Raw genomic sequence first — 24,814 nt, 5'->3', positions numbered from 1 at the left:
TATAGGATCTAAATTAGTACAAGTTACATAGCATGATTTTCCACTCCTGCATCTACTAGAAGCTCAAACTACCACATCCTAAAAAAAAAAAAAAAAAAAATTTAAAGGAAAAATGTATGCACCCTCACATTAAAATGAGAATACTGTAATAATGGATTATTAATTACTCATACATTATTAATGCCATGAGTTCCCTTTGTTTTCTCCCTAGTAAATTGTGACAGTCATATACAACTTCTTTTTCTTATATTAATTACAAGCCTGATAATCAGAACATTTAAAAAACCTGAAGAATTTACTTGTCTCCTCCCTGATGTAAAGAAACTCAAATAATGTAGTGCAACTCCAGCACAGATTTTCAGTAAAAAAGCACTCCTCTTACAGGACTGCAGAAAATGTATGTTTGATTACAGGGATTACATTTTTAAAATTTTAGTTAGAGAAATCATCAAAATGTTTTGGCACTTAAAAAAATCCATTCGTAACTACCTAGGCCTTTCAAAAAAAGCCTTTTTTCATTAAGCAGTTCAGAGTGAGCCACCTAATCAGCCTCTTCAAGCAGCACTGGATACAGGAAACCTTAATCCTTCCTCTAAGATTTTTCAAGAAGTGAAATTAGAAAGATGACATTTGCCAGAGCTTTGCCCTTCAAGATTACTATACATAGAACCAGAACAGGGCCTCTCATCATTCCCTGAAAAAACCTGAAATTTAACTTAATCTTTTCATGTCTTTATTTAACAACAGATTTAAAAGACTGATGAAGAGTAAAGTAGAATAGCTACATATTGAGCAATAAGAATACTATGATAGTATACAAATTCTTAGATCTCACTGACTTGTCACTGATACTCTTCAAGGTTTCCAGACAAATTCAAATCCACTACTTGAGAGTAGAAAGACTGACTATACTGGGATAACTACCATTCTACCCCTTCTTAGCATTGTTACTGTGCCTGATAGGTATCATGTTTATTTACTATTACTGTAAAATTCCATCAAATTAAACATAATATTGACATTTAAATAATAAAAACAATTAAAGGAAGTACTAGGTTTGTAAGTCAAGAATGTGACTACTAAAACTATGAATTCAGAAGAACTTATTTTAAAAAGCAGGATTAGGTAGGTATCAATAGAAAGAAAATTCCTAGTCTTAATTCCATCACAGCTCCCACTTGATGACACTGCAGCTATTTACAAATGTTTATTTACCAATACAACTGGAACAAGGCATACCTTTGTGGAACTGCTTTCAGTAACTTTTGCTAGCTGCCAAAGGATTACATAATGAGTACACTGCAGTGCATGAATAACAATCTGAAATCAAAAGGAAAAAAACCATTAGATGACAAAGAGAGCAACAAAAGCTATTTGTAGTTGTGCCTAAAGAACATGTTTTAACTACAGACCTGTTCTGGCATGTCTCCATTTTCAATGCCAGTTTTCAATAACTTGTAGTTGCAGCCAAACAAGTCCCATCTTGATAGGTCATGAGCACTGGAAGCATTAGAAATGAAGCAAAAAATATTATTTAACTAATACTCTTTCTGCAATTTGAAGTTAACAACTACTAAAAGCCTAACTGGTCAAAAAAAAAAAAAAAAAAAGAAAAAATATTAGTGTTGAAAAAACCCAGCCACTGAATACCTCCACACCCCAACCAACACACACACACAATAAAAAAAGCAAAGCAAAAAAACCCCATGAAACTGCATTAAAAAGTAAGATATATCATATTAAAAACAAGCAACCCCCTCACCACAAACTCTGATACTGAATTAAAAACAAACAATCCCCCACACCACAAACCCTGACAGACATGTGCAGAAGCCAACTTACTTGTGAAAAGCAGTGATTCTCTTCAGTGTTGACAAGACTTGATATGCATCATCTTCATCAGGTTCCTCCCCCTATTTAATAATCATATAGTGAGACATCTCAAGCAGTGTAGTCTAAGTGAACTGGGGAACTTACTAAAACCAAACACACACACACACCCCCAAACTGGGGGGAAGGAGAGGGTGGGGACCTGATTCTAAATTATTTATCATGTCACATATGCTTTTAGAAGAGTTAGAGAGATAAGGTAGCAAGCAGTTCATATCTAGAAATGGAGTCAATGATCTTAAGTGTCTTTTCCAACCTAGACAATTCCATGATTCCATAAAATGGAGGCAGAAGAAGAGAGAGGAGAGCGGGGTGGGGAGGCAGGAGAAGGGAGGGGGGAAAAAAAAATTGAAAAAGCCTAGGATAGTGGAATACAATGTATAATATAGGTGCTTCTATTTTCTCTGAAGAATCCAGCAGAGGCCACTGTCAGACAAAAGACACTGGACTAGATGGGCCACAGGTCAGTACTTCAATCTTACTTCAATCACAGAAAAAAAGGCTTTGAGAGAGGTAAGGGAACTGGTGTGTTCTAATCGTCCCATAAGTTCTGACAAAGTTGCATTTAGTAAAAAAAGAGGAGTAAAAATTAAAGGGTCAAAAAAGTATCTACTTGTACATAAGATAAACTATCTGAGGTCAAGAAACTCCTCCTAAGTCTAGCAGAGATAATGCAAGCTTTACTATTCTGTAGTTGCACAACCCATCAAAGAACTAAGGATTTCAACACTTCCACCAGAGTATTTGCCATTTTCCTTCAAGCCAACTTCTGACATCTCATTTCCTTGCTTTACTTCTCATTCTTTCTTTTTATCACAAAGGGAAACAAATGGGCACATTTCTTGTATAGGATTTCTAGAACGGAGTTCTAGTTCAGAACAGAAAGCAAGAGAAAAAAGGAGATCTTGATAAACCACATGCATTTAAGAAACGTTAAGAATGAAGCTGTCAAAAAGACACTTCCTATGCTCCTCACCACAGATGAAGAGGAGAAACAAGTTTTGTCTTTATGTCAGAGATCCCACATAGTACAGTAAAATACACTATCAGAAGATTCTCACTTTTCAGATCAACACAGTGTGGGAACAAAGTTATTTCTGATCTACTAACTGCATCTGCTTGCATTCAGGAAGGGAGGGGGAGTGTTTTCTAGAGATTTTGATATTTAACAACAGTAACATGCAACCACAGGCAAGACTAGCTACAATAGTACATCTGAGAATCCATGGGGAAATACAATACTACAACTCTCAAAAATGTAAGCCTCAAAAGCTAAGAGTAAAAAGTTTATGTATTTAATTGTTTATCTGAAACTTAACTCAAATTCCCAAAGGATTCTTGTCAAAAGGAGATCAAAATTAAAGACTCACTGTCTTAATCTAAAACACAGTCTGTGTTCACACTATCACAGCAATGACACTGTTGCATTATTGCACTCGACTTAACAGTTTTGAAATTCAGAGGGAAGATCCTATCCCTAGCTCTGGCTTGCAGAGAAAGACAGAAAAACATACTGAAAATATTTACAAGGGCAGGAAAATGTGATCCTGCACATTAAAATACCTCTTGCAGGAAGTCCTCAAGAAGTCGATTAAACTTGTCTGCCAATTCATCTATTAACTGACTTCTTGCAATGTCAACTCTGTTAAAGATTGTGAATTCTTCATTACAGAGAGCGTGGTAGGTTTTTGAACAGGCTTCCAAAACATCTATATCTGTGTGCTTCTCCACAATATCCCGGATTTGTCGCAGTAAGGCATCCAAATGCTACAAGGCAGACGAGCCAAAGAAGAAAATATTTATTTTTATTTATACATATACACACAAATACACGCATTTTTAATAAACCTTAAGGAATTTTAAAAGGTAAATTCTGTTTACTACTTTTGTAACTATGATACAGAACACAAACACCTTCTAGAAAATCAGTGAAGCTTCTGAGAAACTAAAAGTCTATTTACCAAAAATCAAGTTGGAGCTTGTAACAGACCAAATCACCAAAGTGATTAAAAATTTGCTATTGTCAGTATGGTCTTACCTAACACTTGAATTTGCAATGACAACTGAACAACACAGAAATATTTACCTCCCACTCACACAAACATTTATGCATGTTTGTGTGTGTCTTAAAAGCTGTTTAATTGAAGATTTAGTTTCATAACACACTACTGTCCGCCAGCTAAAGCCAACTTCAGCTGTTCACATATTCCTCCCCTCAACGTGAGTTACTCACTGCTGCTCTATCACTGCAGGCTATGCTGTCAACTACACCATTTTATCACTTTTTGACTCTAATGATTTCCAGCTACTTCCTTCACAATGCAATAGCACATTTGAGAAGGAGACAGTAGAGATGAGAACAGCTTCACCAACTTCATAAGCATAGGAGATAAAATGAGAGCAGTAACTTCATCATTTGTGATCTGGTATTCTTCCTCTCTTTCATGCAACGATGATGGTGGTTTTCTAGTTTCAGTGACAGAAAAAGAAAACTTACTGAGCTGTTTCTACAAGCTTTATCTGTCAGACAGCTATCTCAAATATGACCATAACCCAGCAATAAATATTCTCTATTTAAGTTCATCTAACTGGCAAGATTTTCTGTTAAAACCAGCCAGAAAGGCCTTAGAAAACTCAAACTTTCATTATCTCTAAAAAGAGCAGCCAGTCACAACTCTGAAATCCAAGTCACATCATCAGTAAGGGTAACAATAAATAAAATCTCCTTTACACAAAAGAACACTCCTAGAATGGTGACTGAAATTCCAGTGACTAAGTCTAAATTCTCGGACTTTTCCTTTTATGTTAACATGTGGATGTTACTGTACCTTTTCTAATCGCCCTGTTGTATAAATTTCCAAATCAAAGTACTGTGGCAACTGCAGTAAGTTGGTGACTTTTTCTGCATCTACAGAATACTGCAAAATCGGCAAGGAAAAAAGTTTAGATGAAAAAGTCTTGGACAACATAATTCATTATAGAACAAGTAAATACAAACAAAGATTAGTAAGAAAAAAACAATAAAACTCGTGGCAAGCTGTATTATTAATTACAGAAATATATTTGTAAACAATCAACAACAATCCATCAGTGAGAAATGAAATTAAACCTACCTTTGCTAGCAACTGAGGAAGCGCCACCGCAAAAAGCTCAGTGATTTTTGTCCTGTCATCCAACTGGGTTTTCTTCTCCTTTGCTGTCAGCACCTAAAATATTGGTATTGTGAGGATTTTACAACTAAAAGTTCTGGTGCAAAGTTTCATTATCATTAATGAAATGATGATTAGGTACATGGACCTCTAAAATCACTGTAAAATATCAACATAAAGCAGGAGGGAAGCGTGCAATTAAAATAAAAAGAAAAAAAACAACAATTCAGCATTCAAAAAATGCAATTCAAAGTTAGTCGTAACACTATTAAGATTATCTTGAAAACAAAAGTGATAACCTATAACAAAAGGTTTACCTTTCCTGCAACAAAATAACATGACTGGAATGACAATGTAAGAATGGGAACCCCTTCAGCTTAAAACTTTTAATGATATTTACTCAATTAATTTGTCAAACCTATCTTCCTACAAGCTTTCAACCTGTAATTAAATGGGTTTCTTACCAAAAAGATGCACCAGTCTTGAGAGAAGACTGCTTAATGCCTCAGTAAAAGAGGCTGTCTAAACTCTGTATAATCACAGAAATGCCAGTTGGTGGACTGGCCTTCTTCCAAGAGACTATGGAGTGTATTTTCCTTTCCCTCATTTTGCTCTTTCACACTGAAAATAGTCTTAGCTTTTCCCAAACATTGATTCTTGTCCTCCTTTCAAACCAATACTGTTTTCAAAATCAAATTTTATTACCTTCAATAGTACAAACAAATGCAGTAGTTCAAACAGTACTAAGCACATGCCAACATTCAGAAAAAGCAAACTAGCCAGGGTAGTCAGATAAATGGAGGCTGTGGAGACCAAAGCTGAATCTCCTATCTCAGTCCCTTCAGCAGCAACAGCCTCCAATCTTTTCCTTCTTCCCACACTGGCCCCACAGAGCCATTCCCACATCTCTGGATGAGTAGTTTTTTGCTTCCTACCCTTTTCCCTGTTCCTCTTCCCACAGGAGGATGACATTCAGCCGCTTGCCGAATTGTACACAGCATTATTTCAATCAGTGCGCTTTCCTGTCTGTCCGTTAAAGCTGAAATTTAAGAAACAGACATTAAGACACAACTTATTTTTCACTTTCCACAAGGATCACAATATGTTGGGGTTTTTGCTTGGGCTTTGGGGTTTTTTTTGGGTTTTTTTGTTAAAGGCAAAAAGACAGACATGTAGACCAACAGCTCATTTCCAGAGGTGGGGGTGGCAGAGGGGATAGAGAAAATAAGTACTGTATAAAACGACACCAGAAAATATTGAAAAATTGAGGGAATATCACTGGAGGAGTCACAGAAACAGATGGAATAAATATTAAGTTTTATAATCATTTTACTTCCTTTCCACTTCTCAGAGGTCCATTTACTAGGACCTAAGAATTACAGAATTAAGTCGGGGGTTTTGTTTGGATCTACTGACATTAAAGAAATTATAGTATTTTTCCATATGGTACTTGTAACAATAAATTAACCAGTTTCACAAGCAACTTAGTTTCTCTAATGCCAAAAGTGCAGCCTGAACTTGTGGAACAACAAGGCAACACTGCATGCTAATTCCTTCTCTTTTCTTCTAACCATTGTTCTTGTGTCGCACTTCCATACCACGTGGTCATCTCTTTCTACTCTTCCTCACATTTCATAATCGGTCTTAGTGACTTCTTACAGTCATGGAAACATAGAAAATACACGTAAACATCTTTTTCCTTATTTCAAGCCTAACAAAAACTGCACAGCAATATAAACAAATATCTACAAAAATCTCTTACGTTCTTCTCCATTGAGAGGCTCCTCCAGCAGAAGACTGTTCATACATTCCCAGTCCTTCAAGAGGTCTGTAGCACAGTCCCACATGCTGTCCACAAGATAAGCAGCATGTTCGTGCAACTAAAATGAGAACAGATTAAGTATTTTATCAGCAATGAAGTTCATTACAGAACTATAATAAAGAGTATTTCTCGCACTTGGCTCCTGCCTGTGGCAAAAATACAGAGCAAGTTTTGCAAGCTCTCTGTTTAAACTGAAGATTTTCTTCCCCAATTAACTTAAAAAGATGAATCCAGACCAACAGCTACAAGGAGTAGTGCTACAAGATCTGTCAGAACTTGGGGGATAGGTGGGTAGAGGTTGCTGGGTTTTTCTGCTTTTTTCTCTCTCCCCTTTTAACTCTGTTAAATCACAATTTCTTTACATTTACACATCATCACGATTGTCAGAGTAGCACTCGCAGCCTGTCTCAACACTGTGTACTGACAGACCCTTCAAATAAACACAACCACACAAAACAGTCTTCTGACCCCCAGGTTGCTCAAACAACAGGAAAACCAGGACAGATCATTATTAACCGATGAGTGGGGAAAAGAAAAACAACAACAAAATGTAACTGAAAAAAATTAGAACAAAGCTCAACAAAAAAAACCCACACACACACCACAAAAACAAGGATATCCCTGAAACCCAACTTACTTCACTTTCCAAAAAGAAAAACACTAATGTCTTCACAAGATTAGCATTTGGACTTTGTCTTCCCCTCCTTTTCAGTATTCCATCATCTTCAGCATCTCTGCGGCTGAAAAGCCTAAAAGAAGAATTATTTCTTGACAATTTTCTTCTTCCTTGCCTTCACCATAGTCAATTCACATCAAGATATCTGGTTTTTATGCACTAAATACCTTGTTGCTTGGCTCTACATTTTATTTTGAAAGGAAGTAATTTGGGACAAGTATCATTTGAACCATTTCATATATGTGTTTTATATATGCTGAGTCGATATTCCACTGACTGTTTCCAGTGGAATGTATAATTGTAACAAAATGCTTTAAAAACATCAGTGATAACTGCAGGTGCTTGAGGTCCTATGCTCTGCCTTAGCAAATTGTATTTTCTGATCCTCCCTACAGGAGACTTTAAAGCAGCTAGGAAATACTGGAAGGAGGTCTGGTAAGTACTAGACGGAAACTCTATTTTGTTCTCCTACACACCTGACACATGTTGGATTTTTAGTGGATTTTTTAAAATGAAAAATATTTTATGAAATGGTCATATGGGACAATGGGGAAGAGGCAGGCACAGGGGAGGAACTACAAATGGGAAAACACTCATTATGACACAAGCCCAAGTTTTAGGCCCCAAACTATGTAAGCATTTTAAGACATTTTACAGGAAGGATGGGAAAGGAGAAGACATAGGAACATTTTTATTATATTCCCTGAAGGTACAAGCTTTCAAAGTGCAGCCTTCAAAACTGCTCTCTATTTCCCATTTAGAAAAACTACAGCAGTTCAGGAAATACAGTAATGTTACATTTTCTCTTCTTTCTTAAGGCCACTTTATGATTCATTTTTTCCTTAATTAAAACTAGTAAGAATCATCATATTAATGCACACAAAATGCACAAAAATCTATAGGAGCAAGAAGTTAACTGTAATTTCTCCATCTTACTTTTTATAAAGAAATTCCCCTGCAGCAACTGCTACTGGCCGATGAGCTGAATAAACCAGGTGGTAGACATTTTCACAGTCTTCTGCAGTCAGAACTTCTTCACTACTCCTAGGGGAAGGGATGGGAAGAAAGAAAGAAAGAAAGAAAGAAAAAACCAAAAAAGGCTGAGTCAACAAAGTATGACCTCTAATGAGGGAGATGGAAATGAATGAGAACCTAGACCTTTTCCTTCAGTTTATCATCCTAAAATTCAGAGTCTTAGTTCCAAAGTCTTCCTGAACAAAATATAATGATGAAGTACGAGCTACTGCTAGAAGGTTACGCTCAAGAGTTCAACTACCGCGTAACGTTCAACATATTCCATGTTCTTCATTTCAAACATTCCATGATAGTTTTTAACTATGAGGCTGAATTCGAAGTTCCCCTACACCTACCGAACTGTGGGAGATAAGTAGTAACACTGTTCTAGACAGATTACTTTTGAAATTCCATTTTGTTTGAGTGCAAGATGTACAGACATTTCTATAGCCTTCAGATTATCTGAAGCATCATGCTGCTGGCCTCACCCACAGGGATGAGAAACACTCAAGTTTCAGTATGTGTTGTACGTCAGATAAGGAAATATATATGTACTTACTGTAAAACAAGAGTGAGTAATTTTATTGCTTGGACTGCAACATCATATTCTTTGTCAAGAGTCATAGACACAATTCTGTCCTAAGAACACAAAAGAAAATATTTTTGAAGAGGAAAGAAATGTAATGCAACTTCAAAAAAAATTCATATATACCAGAAGTAAGAAGTTACACTAACCTTGAACCGACTGGTGAAGAGCTCCAATTTGGAATTAAGCTCCTTATTATAGTAAAGCCCTTGCAACGCAGTTAGGCATTTGAGTCTTACTTCTCCTTGCTAAAAGAAAATTAAGAACTGAATTAAAAGTTAAGTATAGGATACAAATGTGACCTTCCTGTCATACAAGACAAGTTTCTTTTACAGTCAGAATTAATTCAAAGACAAAGATTAAATGCTGTCACAATATACTACTAATAATCATGCTAATGACATAAGAATATAACCTTGTTTGTAACAAGGCAGTGAAGCAACAAAACCAAACAAAAACCTCCAAGGTCTTACTGCAGTTACCATCTCCATAAATCAAAACACACCTGTTTCGTTCTTTCTAAACACTCAAGATATTTCTATCTTTGATGACCATCCCTTGTGCAGTCAGAATTACTAAGTAGATAATGGAAGAAATATTCCTCCTGAAATACAAGATCTACTTCAGCAGAGAACATGTTTTAAGGTATAGATGATCTCAAGCAGTTTCTATCACCCACTGTCAGAGGTTATTGGGTTTTTACACCAAGCCCATGAACAGCACAGCAAGACTGAGCATCCCTCATTTCTTTCACTTAAAAGTCAATAGCTTAAAGTTTCCAATGCAAGAACTGAGGCAATGTGCTGACTCAACAATGAGTCAGGGAGTATTTGTAAACTATCTATTGACCTCTCCAAGCAGAGAATAGTCTCTAGGTGGTAGTTGGTAAATACAGCTTAAGGCACTCACCAGCATAAAAGGGGGCTTTTCCCATGCTTTTTACAGCTAGATGAGAATGCTAGAGAGTTTCTTAACTTGGCAAAACAGAGAACTGCCAGGCTACAGGGCTACATTTGTCCATATCACATGCATTAATTTGAAGTAGTTAAGTACTATGAATCACAAGTTTGCATCAGCAATAAATAAATAGAAAAGATCATTTGCCTACAAATAACAGTTCCTTAAAAAAATCTGTATGTACTCTCTAAAAATATTCAAAAGATTCAAGTCTGGCTTATACATATTTTGAAATGCCAGTACTTCTGAGTGATAAGGAAAGCAGTGACCAATTCAAACAGTTAAGAGATCCAAACCTAGTCTGGAAATATCAATAACAAAACCCAAGGAGTTCTGCTTCTTGGTTCTGCTCCTTTTGCTCAGTGCAGTTTACCTTGTCATGCATAGTCCATCCCACGTATTTTAAGTAGCTGTCATTGAGAAAGGCATCACTGTACATTTTCATCCATATTCCAATCTCCTCAATGCAGATGGCTCTTATTTCAGCAATTGCATCTCTGTGGAGGGAAGTGGGGCAGTAAGTTCAAACAGATGAATAATCAGAAATAACCTGTCAACAGCTTCCAGAATAGATTAATGGTGCTACACATTACTTACTAAGAGAAACTTACCGATATCTATGCACAAAAACACCTTTAAATATTGCATTCATCATGTTTTCTATTTCATCCTGATTTTCTTGAAGCTGAAAGAATGTAGAGAGTACATAAACAGTGAGCAGCACTTTTACAGTCAGATCAGATGGTGCTGATGCTAGACAAAATAAACTAACATTTAACATTTTAAGTGTGACCATTAAATCCTTTCATAGATTTAGAAATATTCACAGATCTGTTTCACAGTACAATATGCTATTATTTAAGAAATTGTATCTACCACAGCATACAAATTCTAGTAATTCTGACCACTGGAAAACAGTTCTTCAAGTGCAACAAAGATATCTTGGGTTTCTGAAAGGTCCTTCTTAATTAATTTATAAGAAAACCTGATTTCATTTTCTAGTAATATCGGTGCTTTTTTTATGTATCTCTGTATTACTCACACTAGGACTGGCCCTGCACACACATCTAACAAAACTACATTGAATAGGTGGTTAAAAGATCAGTCTCGAACTGCAAGATCTTTGGGAGATGACCAGAAGACAAACTTGTTAGTTTGTCTGAACTGTCAGGAAAAAAAAACCCTTAACAGGTAACAGCACAAACGCTGAAGAGCAAAGGTGAGATGTTTCCTTTGATCATCAAAAAGTTATTTCTGATGTCTAAAAAACAAAAACCTAAAAGAAAGCAAACACCACCACTCAAAAAAAAAACCAAAAAAAAACCCAGAAACCAAACCACTAGTTGCCCCAAAAGTAAAAACTGAAACCTGATTGAATTAGGGCTTTCAACAAGACAACACTGTCAGCAATGAATCAGCAAGTCTCTTTTACACAAAAGAAAGAAAATAGAAGTAGACTGCATTTTCAATTTTGATAGTGCTTTCTGTAGATGAAAAAAGCCTTATCTAAAGCCTTTAAACACACTTTCTGCTGAGATCATTATAAAAAGCAGTATTTTGCTCCAAGATCACAGAGGGCTTTTCTAGAAGCCAAAACCTGACAATGTATGGTAATTCTTGGTACATATTTGAGCTCAGTGTAGGAAGATCATCGAGAAATACAACAAAATTGTATCTATTACTGATTGCGGTCTCTCTCACCAACCTTACTACAACACTACTATTTTTAAGACTCGACATTTATTTCTTTTTACAGAAAACCCAACAGTAAGAAGCACCTTTCAAAGTTTTTTAAATATTAATAGAGAGACTAATAACTACCAAAACCAATTACAGAACAAAATTAATTATTTGCTGTCATTTATGAACACTTATCCTATGCATACCATCTAGAGTTGCACTAACCTCCTTTCTCTTCTGTAGTAAGAGTTCCAGCCTATCGTTAGCTCGTTTCCCAATTATTTTATTTCGTTCTGCTTCATACTGCCGCTGTGTGTTGTCCATGTTAATACTTAGATTTAATGCCACATTCACTAAAGCAGTCATCAGTTTCATGGCTACAAAAATAAGTGAAAAGAATAAGGATTATTTAAAAGGTTACCTGATCAAAAAAAACTTAGAAGAAAAATCTTCACACCTCTTCCTGTCAACCCTTTCTGTATTTATGAAAATATAGTCACTGTAAATTTTTAGATACACAAACTTGAGCAATGTCTTACCAAGCACTGCATCATTATTTATCAAGACAATAGATGTAACACTGCTATTCTGTTCTTTTTTGTCGCTTCTTTAATGTTATGTGCATTCTTTTTATTATAAGCAAATTATTACTGTTGAATTGCGATAGAGGGTATGTTTCCTCCCCAAAATGAAGACAGAATATAAAATTTACAAACATAGCTCAAGAAATACTAAAAGAATTCCATTATCAGAGTCAGTTAGACTGATACCATTCAGTCTTAAATATACAAGAAGTTTCTTTCTTGAAAAGGAAATGTCTTAGACAACCAATGCCACCATATCACACCAGTCTTTTCCCCTCAATTTAATTTTCACAAGGGGCAGGTTTTTCAAAGATTCATTTATTAGCAAAAGCAGAGAAAGCACATTAGCCAACTACAAGCCAGAAAACAGAAAAGCAAAATATAAAATACACTTGCACAGGATCTTTTGTGTGCTTTTCTTTTTAAATCAACCCTTTTTAAAAGGGTGCATACAAATAATACCCCATTTTCAGACACTAGGTGATCAATTGTGTACTTGCTTATCTTGTGAGCTCCTGTAACAAGGCATAAAAGGGCTTGCACTGGCAGAGAACACACAGAAAATTCTTGTGCATGTACCACCAGCAAAAAGCTGACGAGCAAGGCTTAAAAGACATGCAGTTATATGGAAATATCATTTCACACTGTGATCTCCAAGGATATCAAGATTAAAGAACAAGTCTCAGCTAATCACAGAAGCCAAAATTACCAGAAGTACCAGTAAACATGGACACAAGGATTTTGTTGGCACTCTTTTCTGTATAAAATACAGTCTTCAACAATACAAACAGTAAAACTTAAGATGAACACACAAAACCAACATAATTGATACTGATGTGAACAAATGCAAACATATGGCTACAAAAAAATATTTTGTGTGACAGAAACTGACATGCAACAGGGCAATTTCTGCAACTTTTATTCAGGCACAGCTCAAATTAAAAAAAAAAAATTATATGAAAACTTGCTATTTAAGACCTAGAATTTGTATTAGTCATATAGTACAACAGTCAGAATTGCTAATACAGCAGAATCTGGAAATTCTCCTGAAATAAAAAGGTTTTGTTTCTCTCTCCATAAGAAATGTCCTGGCTGGTGGAAGTCTCACACAGCAGCAGCAGCCCCATGTGCAGTGTGCTAATGTAAATTCAAGAAAACTATCACAGATATAGAAGGGCTGACAGGACAGTCAGGACTGAAGCCAGCTGTAAATCAGCCAGGTTCAGGGAAGCAAACAATAATTATTTCCAGTGTGGCAAAACCTCAATTCCACGTAGAGGCTGAATTTACCTTGTTCAAAGTAAAATTGGTACAATAACCTCATATAAGCTGACAGCCACACAGTACCATTCACAATCCTTCCTCAGTAATCAGTGCAAGTTTAGGACTTACCCTAGAAGCTCATCCTTTGTCCATACAAAGACATATTTCTTTGAAACACTCTGTACTTAACTCATAAGGGATTTCTTTACAATTAAACAGATTGGGAAAAAAATTATGTGAAAAGATCAATTACATAAAACAAAGAAATTTAGAGACTGTATTACTGACGAAAAAATTCTTTTAAATTATTTCTAATGCAAAGACTGGAACTGCTACTTTACACTGCACCATGGCCTCAATATGTAGCACAAAATAAGTTTGTAGTAAAAATTGCATCCAACATAAACCACAACTTCTTTTTGACTTAATGCAGAGCACGAACAGGTTCAACTGCATTTGAGATTAAAAAGATTTACACCCTTATTTATGACCAAAGACAAACTAGTAGAATCAACAGAAAAGTTTGCTTCTATTTACTTTTTCTACTAGACTTAAAGGCAATAAAAACTAAGTACCAATAAAAATTAAGCTAGCAAAGAATGCTTTAAAATAGTGCTGTATTTTTCAGTACCAAAAATCCAAGATAAAAAGCTGTCCCAAAGCAAGTTGCATTAGATAAAAACTGTATCACACAATAAAACACAAGCTGAATGTTGAGTATCAAGAAGTTTAACCAGAGTAATTCTGTCCCGTGCAACACAAAACATTAAACATAAGCAATACCCAAATAAATATATAATTCACTGACCTGCCAGTGTGCTAGTGTGCCGAAACGCTCTGACTTGTGAGTCTGACAGCCCCGTAAGCAGTGAAATGACAGTATCCATCATATATTCATCATATATGATGCTATATTGACATTGTCGGACGAGTACTCCAATGAACTCACAAAAACTGGATTTGAACTTCTTCCACTGGGGGCCAGCCATAGTTAGTGGATAATCTCCACTATCCTATTAAAACACAGAAAAGGAAACAGGAAGCTCTTTCAAACATCTTAAAAGTTATTTCATTAAATAAAGATTAAGAAGAGATGGGTACAACTTTAAAGCCAAAATCTCCAAGGCCTTAGAAATGATACATCAGAAGAATATGATGCCATAAATATGCATATACTTTGCAGCTGAGGCTTGTTGTAACACAAAGACAACATTCTAACCACTAGTTTATCTTTCTTGTTTGACTCAAAAACAAAAAAAATTATATGCATTATAAATCTGCTTCATTACACTAGAACCATCACCTGGACAGTTAGGTGACAAGTTTAGGAACAGTCAGAGCAGGATCATAATAATGTTTACAGGGAAATGCTTACATATCAGACTGAAACTTCCTGAAGTCATAAAATTACCTACTACAACACCTTGAATATAAAAAACGTGTGTTCCTCTCCTGATGTGGGAGCCTTTACAAATGATGGTAAAATGACTGGGAGAAAAAAATAATCATTTGTGTCAGTGCTTCTGTGAATAGTTTCTTTAAGAGGCTGAACAACAATACAGATTGAAAAATAAAGAAAGTATCCATGAAAAGGGATCAGAAATCTGAGAGCTGTTCATTACAATTCTGTTACCAAAAAAAGTGACCATGACTGTGATTAAAAACCCCAAGTACCAACAGTCCCAGGTGTGGCTTTACAAATTTTATACAACTACTGCCTCAGAGCAATCAAATCTATTTATGCATTGAGGTAATTCTAAGGAATGCTAAAATCCTTTTAAAGAAAAAGATATTACATTTTCCCCTCAGTTTAAGTTATGGATGTTTTTAATTATTGGAGGGGTGGCAGTGGAGAGAATTGTTTCTGTACTACACAAATTTGGGGAGGAGGTTTTAAAGCTACATTTACGTTCTCTGAAACACAAGATGAAAGGAACACCACTCAAACCCAGGAAAACCAAAACCAAACCAAAACCAAATCAAACCAACAAAAAAAAACCACCCAAAACAAAAACTACAACAAACAAACAAAACAAAAATAACCCCACCCATCACCCACCAAAAAAACCCCCTACACAGCTCATTTACCCCAACGCTCTGTGGAACAGAAAGTGACAATTTAAAGGGAAAAAAGCCATAATCCCCATGCAAGGAAAAGCATTAGTCTTCAACTGGAGAATAATCAAATTTAAACCCCCACAATTTGTAGATTAATGAATGCATAGACATAAATTTAGCAACCACTTTAAGAGAGAATTTAAAGCCTTACATAAACATCAAGATAGGGAGGGATCCCCCATAGTGTCACCACAGTAGGAGCTCCCACTATTTAAAAACTGAAAGTCAGTATTGATTTCTTAAACCACTGATCAAATATGTTGCATACACACAGAGCTTTACTTCCTAGTTTTATAAATTCAGTGAAATAAGAGAGTTTAATATTTTCATTCATAAAAGTCCTGTAATTTTTGCAACTCCTTATTCTTGAAATAAATGTTTAGCAATGTGAAGCAGCAAGATTAGGACAAGTAAAAAGAAAATAAAAATTAATATTACACATAATCAGCACTTCATTAACTTACCTCATCAAATTCTTCAGTCATTTTTCGGATTATTTCAGAATTCTGCATATGTCGGAACATCTCTGCTGTGACAACTCCTACAATTTAGGTATTAGGTCATTAGCACTGTTAATATGAAAGCTGTAGATGGCAGATGACATACCTACTGCTACAATGTAAAAAGAATCCATTTTCACCTAACCTACTGATTACACATGTATATTTTTAATAAATTTCACATTTTTTCTTCTAGCATCCACGTATAATAAGCACTTAGTACCACTTATATATGTGGGGTTTATTATTATTCTTTTCAAGAAGTGTGTGCATGTACATACACATCTAGAATTTACTCACTCACTCATATTCGGAAGTCAAAGATACTTGTGCCAGACCTCTGTATCAGCGAGCAATTACACCATCTGAAGTGACCTTTTTGGACTCAATATTCTAAATGGTGCAAGACATTTCTGAACAGCTGTACTGCTACTTATTATCTTCTGCACTGCAATAAACAGAGTGCTTTCATGCAATTTCTATTTGTCTTAGCTTCAAATTGTTAGACCTCCCAAAGTTTACTGCAAAATTCATGACAAGGATCATCACAGAAAGCACTGAAAGATTCTGTGGCTTTATCTTGTAACAAAAATCAAAAGGTCACTACTCTTGAAAGTGCAGATAACCTCTGAGGAACACTGTTAGCTTTCTAGAGATTTACGGACATTAAAGGTTTTATCAGGACAGAGAAACACTTGAGCAGAACAAATTACATCCAGTCCTCCTCTATCAAGCATAGGGACACTGGAAGGCAAGTTACCTTCTCTTCAAAAGGAGGTGAGGTAAAAGAATGGAGGACATGGAAATGAAGAAAGAAAAATCAGAAAATAAAGAAAAAATATATGGAAACACGGTCTTACTGTAGACAGGCAACATGAAGTTGTCCATAATATCTTTTAAAACAAGCATGTCTACAAAAGCTATGAAGCTTTCTTAAAACAATCAACATAAAGAAATAGGTACATCCAAATTAGAATTTCAAGAGTGAACAAGCTGAACTATCAGTGTTAGGAGAGATGGTTTTCTGAAATAATAGCAGGAACAGAGGAAGATGAAGCACACATTAAGTACCAGTACTGACTTCTATCCACTGTAAATACAAAAAGGCTTAATCAACACTTTAAGCTACAGTACAATATTTCTAAACCTCCTGCTCCCACCTTCGGAAATAGTCATTTAACTCCAAAAACTTGATAATGTAAATTAGCTGTGGGGATGAAACAGTTCTACAGCATCAGTAGTATGAAAGCAAAGATTGAGAATCATACTATAATATTACTTAAATGGATGAGTAACCATTTCAGTATCTTACCTTTGCAGCCTGAACACTGAATAAAGAAGTTAATGAGATCAAGAAGTGCTATATCTCTGTCATGTTTGTATGACTCTATCCAGTCATCCACTACAGACTGAAAGAAAACAAATACAAGGCACTGCTCAGTTTTCTTAAATTGAAGACGTTGTTACTTAACTGCTTTCCAGTAAGTGGTGGTTCTTCATCCCTTAAGTAACTTGAACCCTCTTTTTTGATTAATACAGAACTAAATGTTTAAATAATCTTTTACTGTCTTAAGTTCTCAATAACTCATTTTATTCTATAAACATATACCAGTACAAAACTGACACCTAAACATAAAGCACAGGAATACCATATACTCCTACAGTAACGTTTTTGGAGGAAGAATACAAAAATAATTGGGGTATTTTACAGAATCACGTTTTTTATTTACACCCTCCTCCTGCTCTGCCAAACTATTGACACTTCTCTGAAGATACTATTTGTGCATTCAATTCAAACAGCTACAGCTCCCTATACTCTTTAAAAAATGTGCCTCTTTGATGAATTTGCTTCAACCACATTTGCTGTAACAGGATCAACAGCACTGCCCTACACTCCATGGATATTAATTACTCTGTAGTCACTAAGCCAAATAGGAACAAGCACGTTTTATTAAAAAAAACCTTAATGTGAAGCAATTAAACCTGTGATAATCATTTTGAGAAAACAGAATTTACCTGCAATTATGTTTTAACCATCCATTTGTAGAGTACAAACCATCTACTGCCAAGGTCATAAAAGCACAGAATCACACAATTTTATTAACACAGGTACAAGAGACTCACTCAGGTCTGACCTTTTTTAATACGTTCATACCCTTCCCTAAATGATTGAATTCTGAATTTCAAAGACAGTTGGACTATGAAGCATCTCCAAAGCTTCCTGTCTGTATTCTCAGTGCTCACCCTCACAGGCAATATTGCTGCGAGGACAAATAGAACATATTGCCATTGAGAAAAACATCTGAACAGAGATACAGCTAAATCCCTCTTCCCTGAATCTCAGATTGTGTACAGTGTGATGCACAACTTCAACTTCTGTCAGCAAGACAAAAAGTATGAAAAACTCAAAGTGAAACTGTCATGGTCTTTCCAGTAGGAATAGAATCTGTGAACTAGAACTGAGGGGATTGACCTAAAGGGAGGGATGAAATATGAAGAAAACATCTTACATTTGGCTTCTAAAGAAGGTCACCATGCAAGAACTGAAGAATGATAGGAATGCAATAAATATTTCAATTAGACAGTTTTGTTTTCAGAATCTATTCAATTTAAAGAAGCTCCAGCAAAACAGTCGTCTCTTGAAGTATTTTGTCTCTGTGAATGAACCACCTCTTTTTCCCAGAGAACAGACACTAATTCACAGAATCACAGAATGGATTAGGTTGGAAAAGACCTTTGAGGTCATCGAGTCCAACTTATGACTTAACACCACCTTGTCAACTAATTCAGAAGGTACAGAATAGAATTTAAAATAAAATAATTCACTTAAAATTATTACCGAAATTTTTCCAGATAAGCAAACACTGAGGGCCATGGAAAAAACTTTGTACTCTGACTGTTGAAATGGACTTTATTTTAGAAATAATTTGAGAATTTTGTTTTTCCTAATTTTAAAAAATTGACAAAGATTCAAGTATCAATTTCCCAATTCAAGAGAGTAATCAGAGCTGGCAAAGGTCCATTTCGCCCTTGGAAAGCAAAATATTTTGACTGTATATCATTTTAAACAGTTAAAATGTCATGAAGATACAATTACTGATAACTGGCTGAAAAAGTTGCACACAGAGGAACAGTTAGAGAAGTATTGTTTTTCCATCCACTTTGAAATCGAGCAAAACAAATGATGGGAGTATCAGAATTTCTCTGTGCAAATACATCAAAGTAATGTGTTCTTGTTCCCAGCTGTAATGCAGGAGCCTGCAAACCTTGAGAGGACTGCACAGCGACCCAGCTTCCTGTATGTGTGTTACAGGAGCTGTAAACTCCAGACTTCCAATCCCAAAGATAGTCTTTGTTCCACAATGCCAAGGAGTCACAGGAGTGAGTCAGCAGGAAAGCTTCATGGCTGACAGGCTTACACTTTATTACACTCTAACCCTATCTTGACTGGAAGACCTACAGACAAGCAAACACTTTTTAAAAAACCCAGCAAAAACAGAGCAGCATTTCTTAATAGTCTGACTTCAGTCCTGTAAGTAAATGCAGTGCAGAGAGTGCCTAACGTAGATACTTGAACAGGTTAAATTTCCCCTAAGTTGACTTGGCCAGAGTATATTGCTACACTGTAATTGGCTGGAATTTGGGTCAGGAAATTTAAAGAGGAGCTCTTAAGTTGTAGCTAGTGATTTTACTTTGGGTGCAAGAAGAGAAGCAGCTATATTTTCAGATAACCTAAGGTCTGGATGCATGTAAAAACTACAGATTCTCATTAAGTTCCATGACAACAATAAGTCTGAACCACATTTGTATTTAGTTACCACCACACAAAAAGAACTTTAAAGTCATGCAATCCAAAATAACCTTTTTTCATTCCGGATACTAAAAACTTACTTTGAATCATAGTATGAATTTATTCATTATATATGTAATTACTCATGAATAACATTTTAAAATGAAAAATCAGCTTATTCGAATTCAAACATCAACAAAGAAAAACCACTTTATTTTGATCTTTATATACAAGTAAAACTAGCAAATTGAAGGAAAAAATTACTTGAGATTTCATTTGATTAAACTGCATGTAGAGGAAAATATTGTTATATTTAAATTGTATCTACATCCAAGTCATAGAGATATCCCAGGTCTTACCTGCATAGCACTCTTGCCCATTTTAACTACTTCAAAGAGCATCATGTTTTCCACACCATTCTGTTGGTGATGTCCATTCATCCGATTTGGACCACCAGGTTTCCCTCCTCCGTTTCCACTTTTCCCCTTCTCTGCTGGTCCTTTTTTTCCTTTTTTACAGGTCTGCAATCACACACACAAGAGGTTTTACTTAATTACTATGAAGTATTAAAGAAATCACTATCCATACCATAACAAATATAGACAAGGCCTTTGATTTTCAGCAACCGTATTTTTTAAATATTTTACATATATGTGTGTGTGTATATATATACATAAACTCAAAAGTTGAGAACAGCAGACCCTGAGTGATACAAAGACCAGCAAGAACTCCGCAGGTTCCCCTTCCTCCTTCCCTCATTTAAAATCTTTTAGCAACTAAAAATGTGATTAGTGATAGTGTATAACACAGATCTTTCTCGTGTTTAAATTGTAAAACAGATTATACGTATTTCCTTTAAAACAGCTAAGGTGATTCCCTTAAAACATCACGAAGTCTCCTCTGCAATTCATTAACCTTTTGTTTTTTTATATGAACATACATTTGCAAGTGGGGATGAGGAAGAGCAGACAGGTGTCTTCGTATTTGATTTCTCAAATCAAGTATGACTTACAGAAAGAAAAACATTAAGTACAAATTACATGACCATTGTGCACAATCTATCACCACCTCTCAATAGCCAGGTGCTCTGCACTGGTACAGGCACATGGGGTGTCCAATGAGGGGTCACAGTCCAGGCCAGCACTCAGCAGGGAAGGAGCCACACATGGTGGGTGTGAAGCCAGTGAGAGGCACATGGGGAAGACAACTGTCCAAGGAAGGGAGAGAAGGGCTGGGAACTGGGTTTAGACCTCCCACTCCACTACTGTAACCTCCTGTCGCAACCCGTTAAAAAAACCCCTTTTAACAGCATAATTGGTTTCTGTTCACTTTTCAAATTAAAAGACACAGAAATCGTGATGAATTTAAGTATAGGATGGAAAATATGCCAAGAAACCAATCAAATCAAAGCTTATCCTTTCCTTCCCTACTTCCCTTATGCCTTCAGAGCACTAAGAAAATACCACTGAAACAGTCAAGATGAAGCCTTTCCATGCAAATACAAATATGAACTCTAGCCACAGAACACTTGCAGCATTTTCAGAAAATATTCCTTGCTCATTCAACTTCAAAGCAAGTGCTAAGCTCTTCAACTTATAAGAGTAGAAATATTTCAGTATCCCTGAAGACTGAACATACTTTGCCTTTGCCTTGTTTTTGATTTTTTCCTTCAATATCCTCAAAGTCTGTATCGGAAGAGAAGTGCGTTTCAGACTCCCTGCAAGGATGAAAAGACAAACCATTTACACATTTCATCAGAAACATTCTTAAATATACTACATAAAATCACAGTATGCTCTCAGTCCAGTAAGTCAACACCAACAGTGAAACTGTTTTTTCCCAACCCTGCTGTTGAGGAACAGAGCATATCCCCACACTCGCAGCCTATCCTGTCTCCTCTCAACAACGTATCTGTGAAGGAAGCCATACAGTAAGATTAAAAGATTTGAGGGTAGGTAGAAAATAGCAGCAGGCTGGGAACCATGCCTTTGGCATGTGACAAACATGACAACATCTCAAAAAGCAAAGAGCTTTAAATATCGGCCACAAATACTTAAACAAAATGAGAAGGAGAAAAAACCCAACAGCAAAAAAAAACCCCAAAAGCATCACTCTCCCTGACAACCAAAGTGTCTCAACAGATTTCTTCATGCTGTTAGAAACTTAGGAAATAATTAAGAGGTTTGCACTTATGTCGAAAGGTACAGAAAATAAGTTTATGTCAGGTTTCCTCACCAAAAAAGGTAAGCTGTAGTTCTGTTTAGGCTTATAAGGTAAAAACATACTAAATACACAAACTCATTTATTTGGTTTCCTACACAGTAAAATATGCTGCATTGATACACAAATCCTTTATTGCCAACACTGATAGGAAGATGGTATGTGAAATGACCTGAATTATTAACAGAGAATGCTTGGCTTGTGTATTCTCTATTTCTACATTTCCTGTAGAATTTAACTTAAATGATGCTACCTAGACCTCGTTTTAACACACAGATGCAGTAACAATGAATTTCAGCTACTATCTTACTGATACACACTTCCTGATTCAATTAACAAACCAATCAGAAAGATCACCAGAGGCACAGAGACTCATTCCTATGGATTTATTTTTAACATTCTAAAACACTCCAGAAACCTACAGTCTCTCACTATTGCAAGTGTCTGAAAGGAGCTTGCTGACTTTTGACATGGATTCTGCCATGTCTGGTTTTGCTGACTATGTAAGCTGATATGGACTGGAAAAGCCTCCATCAGAACGCTGAGGGAGGAATGAAAGAAGGGAAAAAAATGGGAAAAATTTCTTCTTCAAATATTCCTAGATGTTCTTATTTTCACGGAAAGAACTAAATACAAACTCCAAACGCTCCACTAAACAATAAACTGTACCCACAGAGTACAAAACCATTATAAACATTTGTAAAAACATTATTTCATATTAAACCATCTTCCAATTTATTTCTAATCTTTATTTCTCACTGAAAAAACACCCACACAAACTCATTGATACAAAACTGCATCTTTGTGTCTTTTTAGACTTCATAACCAAGTTAATCCATTTCAACAGTCTAGAGAAATGTATTCATGCCAATCCCTTGACAATAAAGGGGGATGAACTGGATTCTTTTGGTCTGCTTAAAATAATCACTTTATTTCTCTATCCAAAAGTGTAATCTCTACCTAATTCTAAATCTTGGAAATTACCCCAAGACAGAAATTCAAATGTCTGTTCTTTAAAATTGTGGGAAGACTAAATGCTTAAAATTACGTCAAAAACAGCAAAGAAATTATGCTGAGGGAAGCCATTACTTTGGCTTTAACTAAAGCACTTGGCATCACGTATTTTAAATATTAAGTGACCTGCCCAGTTAAGGGCTAATATTTCAACTACTTGATTTAAAATTCGATTTTAAAGAATATTTTTAAAGCTTATTTAAGTTACTGCTGAATTAATACTCAAGAAAAAATTAAAACAATGCTTTATCAACATCTCAATAGAAAAAGAATATAGAATACTATCCTTTATTATGTTTCCTTGTTTCCAAGAGAAAACAAACCATAACACAAAAAAGAGACAGTACATTTACAAATGGAACTACAAATTCTTAAAGCACTTACTGAAGGAGAGTAAAATCAGTTGGTATTTCTGGAGCTGCTATCATTTCTTTATCATCTTCTGGAACACCACTGTGTTAGAAAGATATTCAAAAAGCAGTCTGAAGTGCAAGCTTACTTTTCTTTCTTCCTTTGTAGCAGACAACTTCTAGAATAAAATAAATCAAAAAATACAGTGAAAATTGTTCCACATATGGAAGGGTAAAAGAGTTGGAAACACAGAAAATGCAGATCACAGCATCCTCTGTTTCCAACCAAGCTTTTTCCTGTTTAAAGATCCTCCCATGATCCTACTACAAAGTGACTCCACAAATGGTAAAAGCATTGCAGCAAAATAAAAATGCAGAAGCACTTAAAAAAACCCCAACCAAACAACAAAAAAAAAACCAAAACAAAAAAACCCACAAACAAACAAAAACAACCACCAAAACAAAACACCACCACCCACTTTTTCTGAATAGGATGAGCAAACTGGAATGGTTTTCATTAACACCTTGCAAGTAGCAGAGCCCAGCATTGACACACTAGGGTAATAATTCTAGTTGACCAAACCACAAAGTTTGTTGAACTTGAAGCACAATATGTGTACATTTAAGGATATTACATATAGCAACTTTGTTATCTCCAATTTGCCAACTTCCGTGTAGTTTTCCATAAATATAAGCTCTTACAACAAGTTCTTATAACCAGCAGCTTCACAACTCCATGTCTACCAGAGTTGATAAACCAGACTTACAACAGGTTTAACGTTGGAAGTATTTGTCAAGATTCTTAAGAGTATCAAGGAAAATAATACTATCCACATAGTATAAAGGAAAACATTGAAAACATGATTCTGTTTTAGAAAGACAGCTAAAGATTGTAGAATACTTGTTTTAAACTTCATTGCAATACCGTTCATTATAATAAATTTTGTTTTTTCCCTTATTTTTCCTATTCGGGGCGGGGGGGGGGGGGAATCTCCCTGGATACTTCAAAAGCAAGTTTTAGCCATCCAGGCTGAAATATTCTATGTCACTCAGATCCCCAGGCTAACTTTTACACGGTGAATTAAGAAAGCATGATGTTCAGGTATTTTAAAGACAGAATACCAAGGAGGAAAACCTTCAGTGTCAGTCTGGTGAGTCTATAGCTTTCTGGAGTGATTAGGTATTTAAGGAAAAGATTTAA

The 24,814-nt window shown here is 35.6% G+C and overlaps 1 protein-coding gene across 4 annotated transcripts in view; it reads right to left on the bottom strand.

Annotated features, from left to right (window-relative positions):
* Window positions 1–23,958, bottom strand: part of LOC121672773 (cohesin subunit SA-2) — a 39,844-nt gene extending 15,886 nt beyond the window's left edge. For 2 of the 4 annotated variants that reach the window (XM_042045606.1, XM_042045607.1), the window contains exons 1-21: window positions 23,648–23,958; window positions 21,668–21,746; window positions 20,389–20,550; window positions 17,552–17,648; window positions 16,204–16,280; window positions 14,430–14,634; window positions 12,000–12,151; window positions 10,706–10,779; window positions 10,468–10,591; window positions 9,287–9,385; window positions 9,111–9,190; window positions 8,474–8,581; window positions 7,499–7,610; window positions 6,802–6,919; window positions 5,975–6,078; window positions 5,004–5,096; window positions 4,719–4,808; window positions 3,454–3,657; window positions 1,843–1,913; window positions 1,413–1,500; window positions 1,240–1,320 (exon numbers count right to left, since the gene is read on the bottom strand). In XM_042045606.1, the coding sequence (XP_041901540.1) occupies window positions 1,240–1,320; window positions 1,413–1,500; window positions 1,843–1,913; window positions 3,454–3,657; window positions 4,719–4,808; window positions 5,004–5,096; window positions 5,975–6,078; window positions 6,802–6,919; window positions 7,499–7,610; window positions 8,474–8,581; window positions 9,111–9,190; window positions 9,287–9,385; window positions 10,468–10,591; window positions 10,706–10,779; window positions 12,000–12,151; window positions 14,430–14,634; window positions 16,204–16,280; window positions 17,552–17,648; window positions 20,389–20,550; window positions 21,668–21,746; window positions 23,648–23,691 (2,262 nt within the window). In that variant the 5' untranslated portion in view covers window positions 23,692–23,958. The remainder of the gene's footprint in view (window positions 1–1,239; window positions 1,321–1,412; window positions 1,501–1,842; window positions 1,914–3,453; window positions 3,658–4,718; window positions 4,809–5,003; window positions 5,097–5,974; window positions 6,079–6,801; window positions 6,920–7,498; window positions 7,611–8,473; window positions 8,582–9,110; window positions 9,191–9,286; window positions 9,386–10,467; window positions 10,592–10,705; window positions 10,780–11,999; window positions 12,152–14,429; window positions 14,635–16,203; window positions 16,281–17,551; window positions 17,649–20,388; window positions 20,551–21,667; window positions 21,747–23,647) is intronic. The other 2 variants (XM_042045608.1, XM_042045605.1) reach the window with 2 other exon arrangements.
* Window positions 23,959–24,814: the final 856 nt, after the last annotated feature.

Source organism: Corvus kubaryi, unplaced genomic scaffold, assembly GCF_017639235.1.
Source record: "Corvus kubaryi isolate FWS band 111438036 unplaced genomic scaffold, C.kubaryi_AGA036_p1.0 64951, whole genome shotgun sequence".
Lineage (NCBI taxonomy): Eukaryota > Metazoa > Chordata > Aves > Passeriformes > Corvidae > Corvus > Corvus kubaryi.
This window is presented reverse-complemented; position numbering and strand designations above follow the sequence as displayed.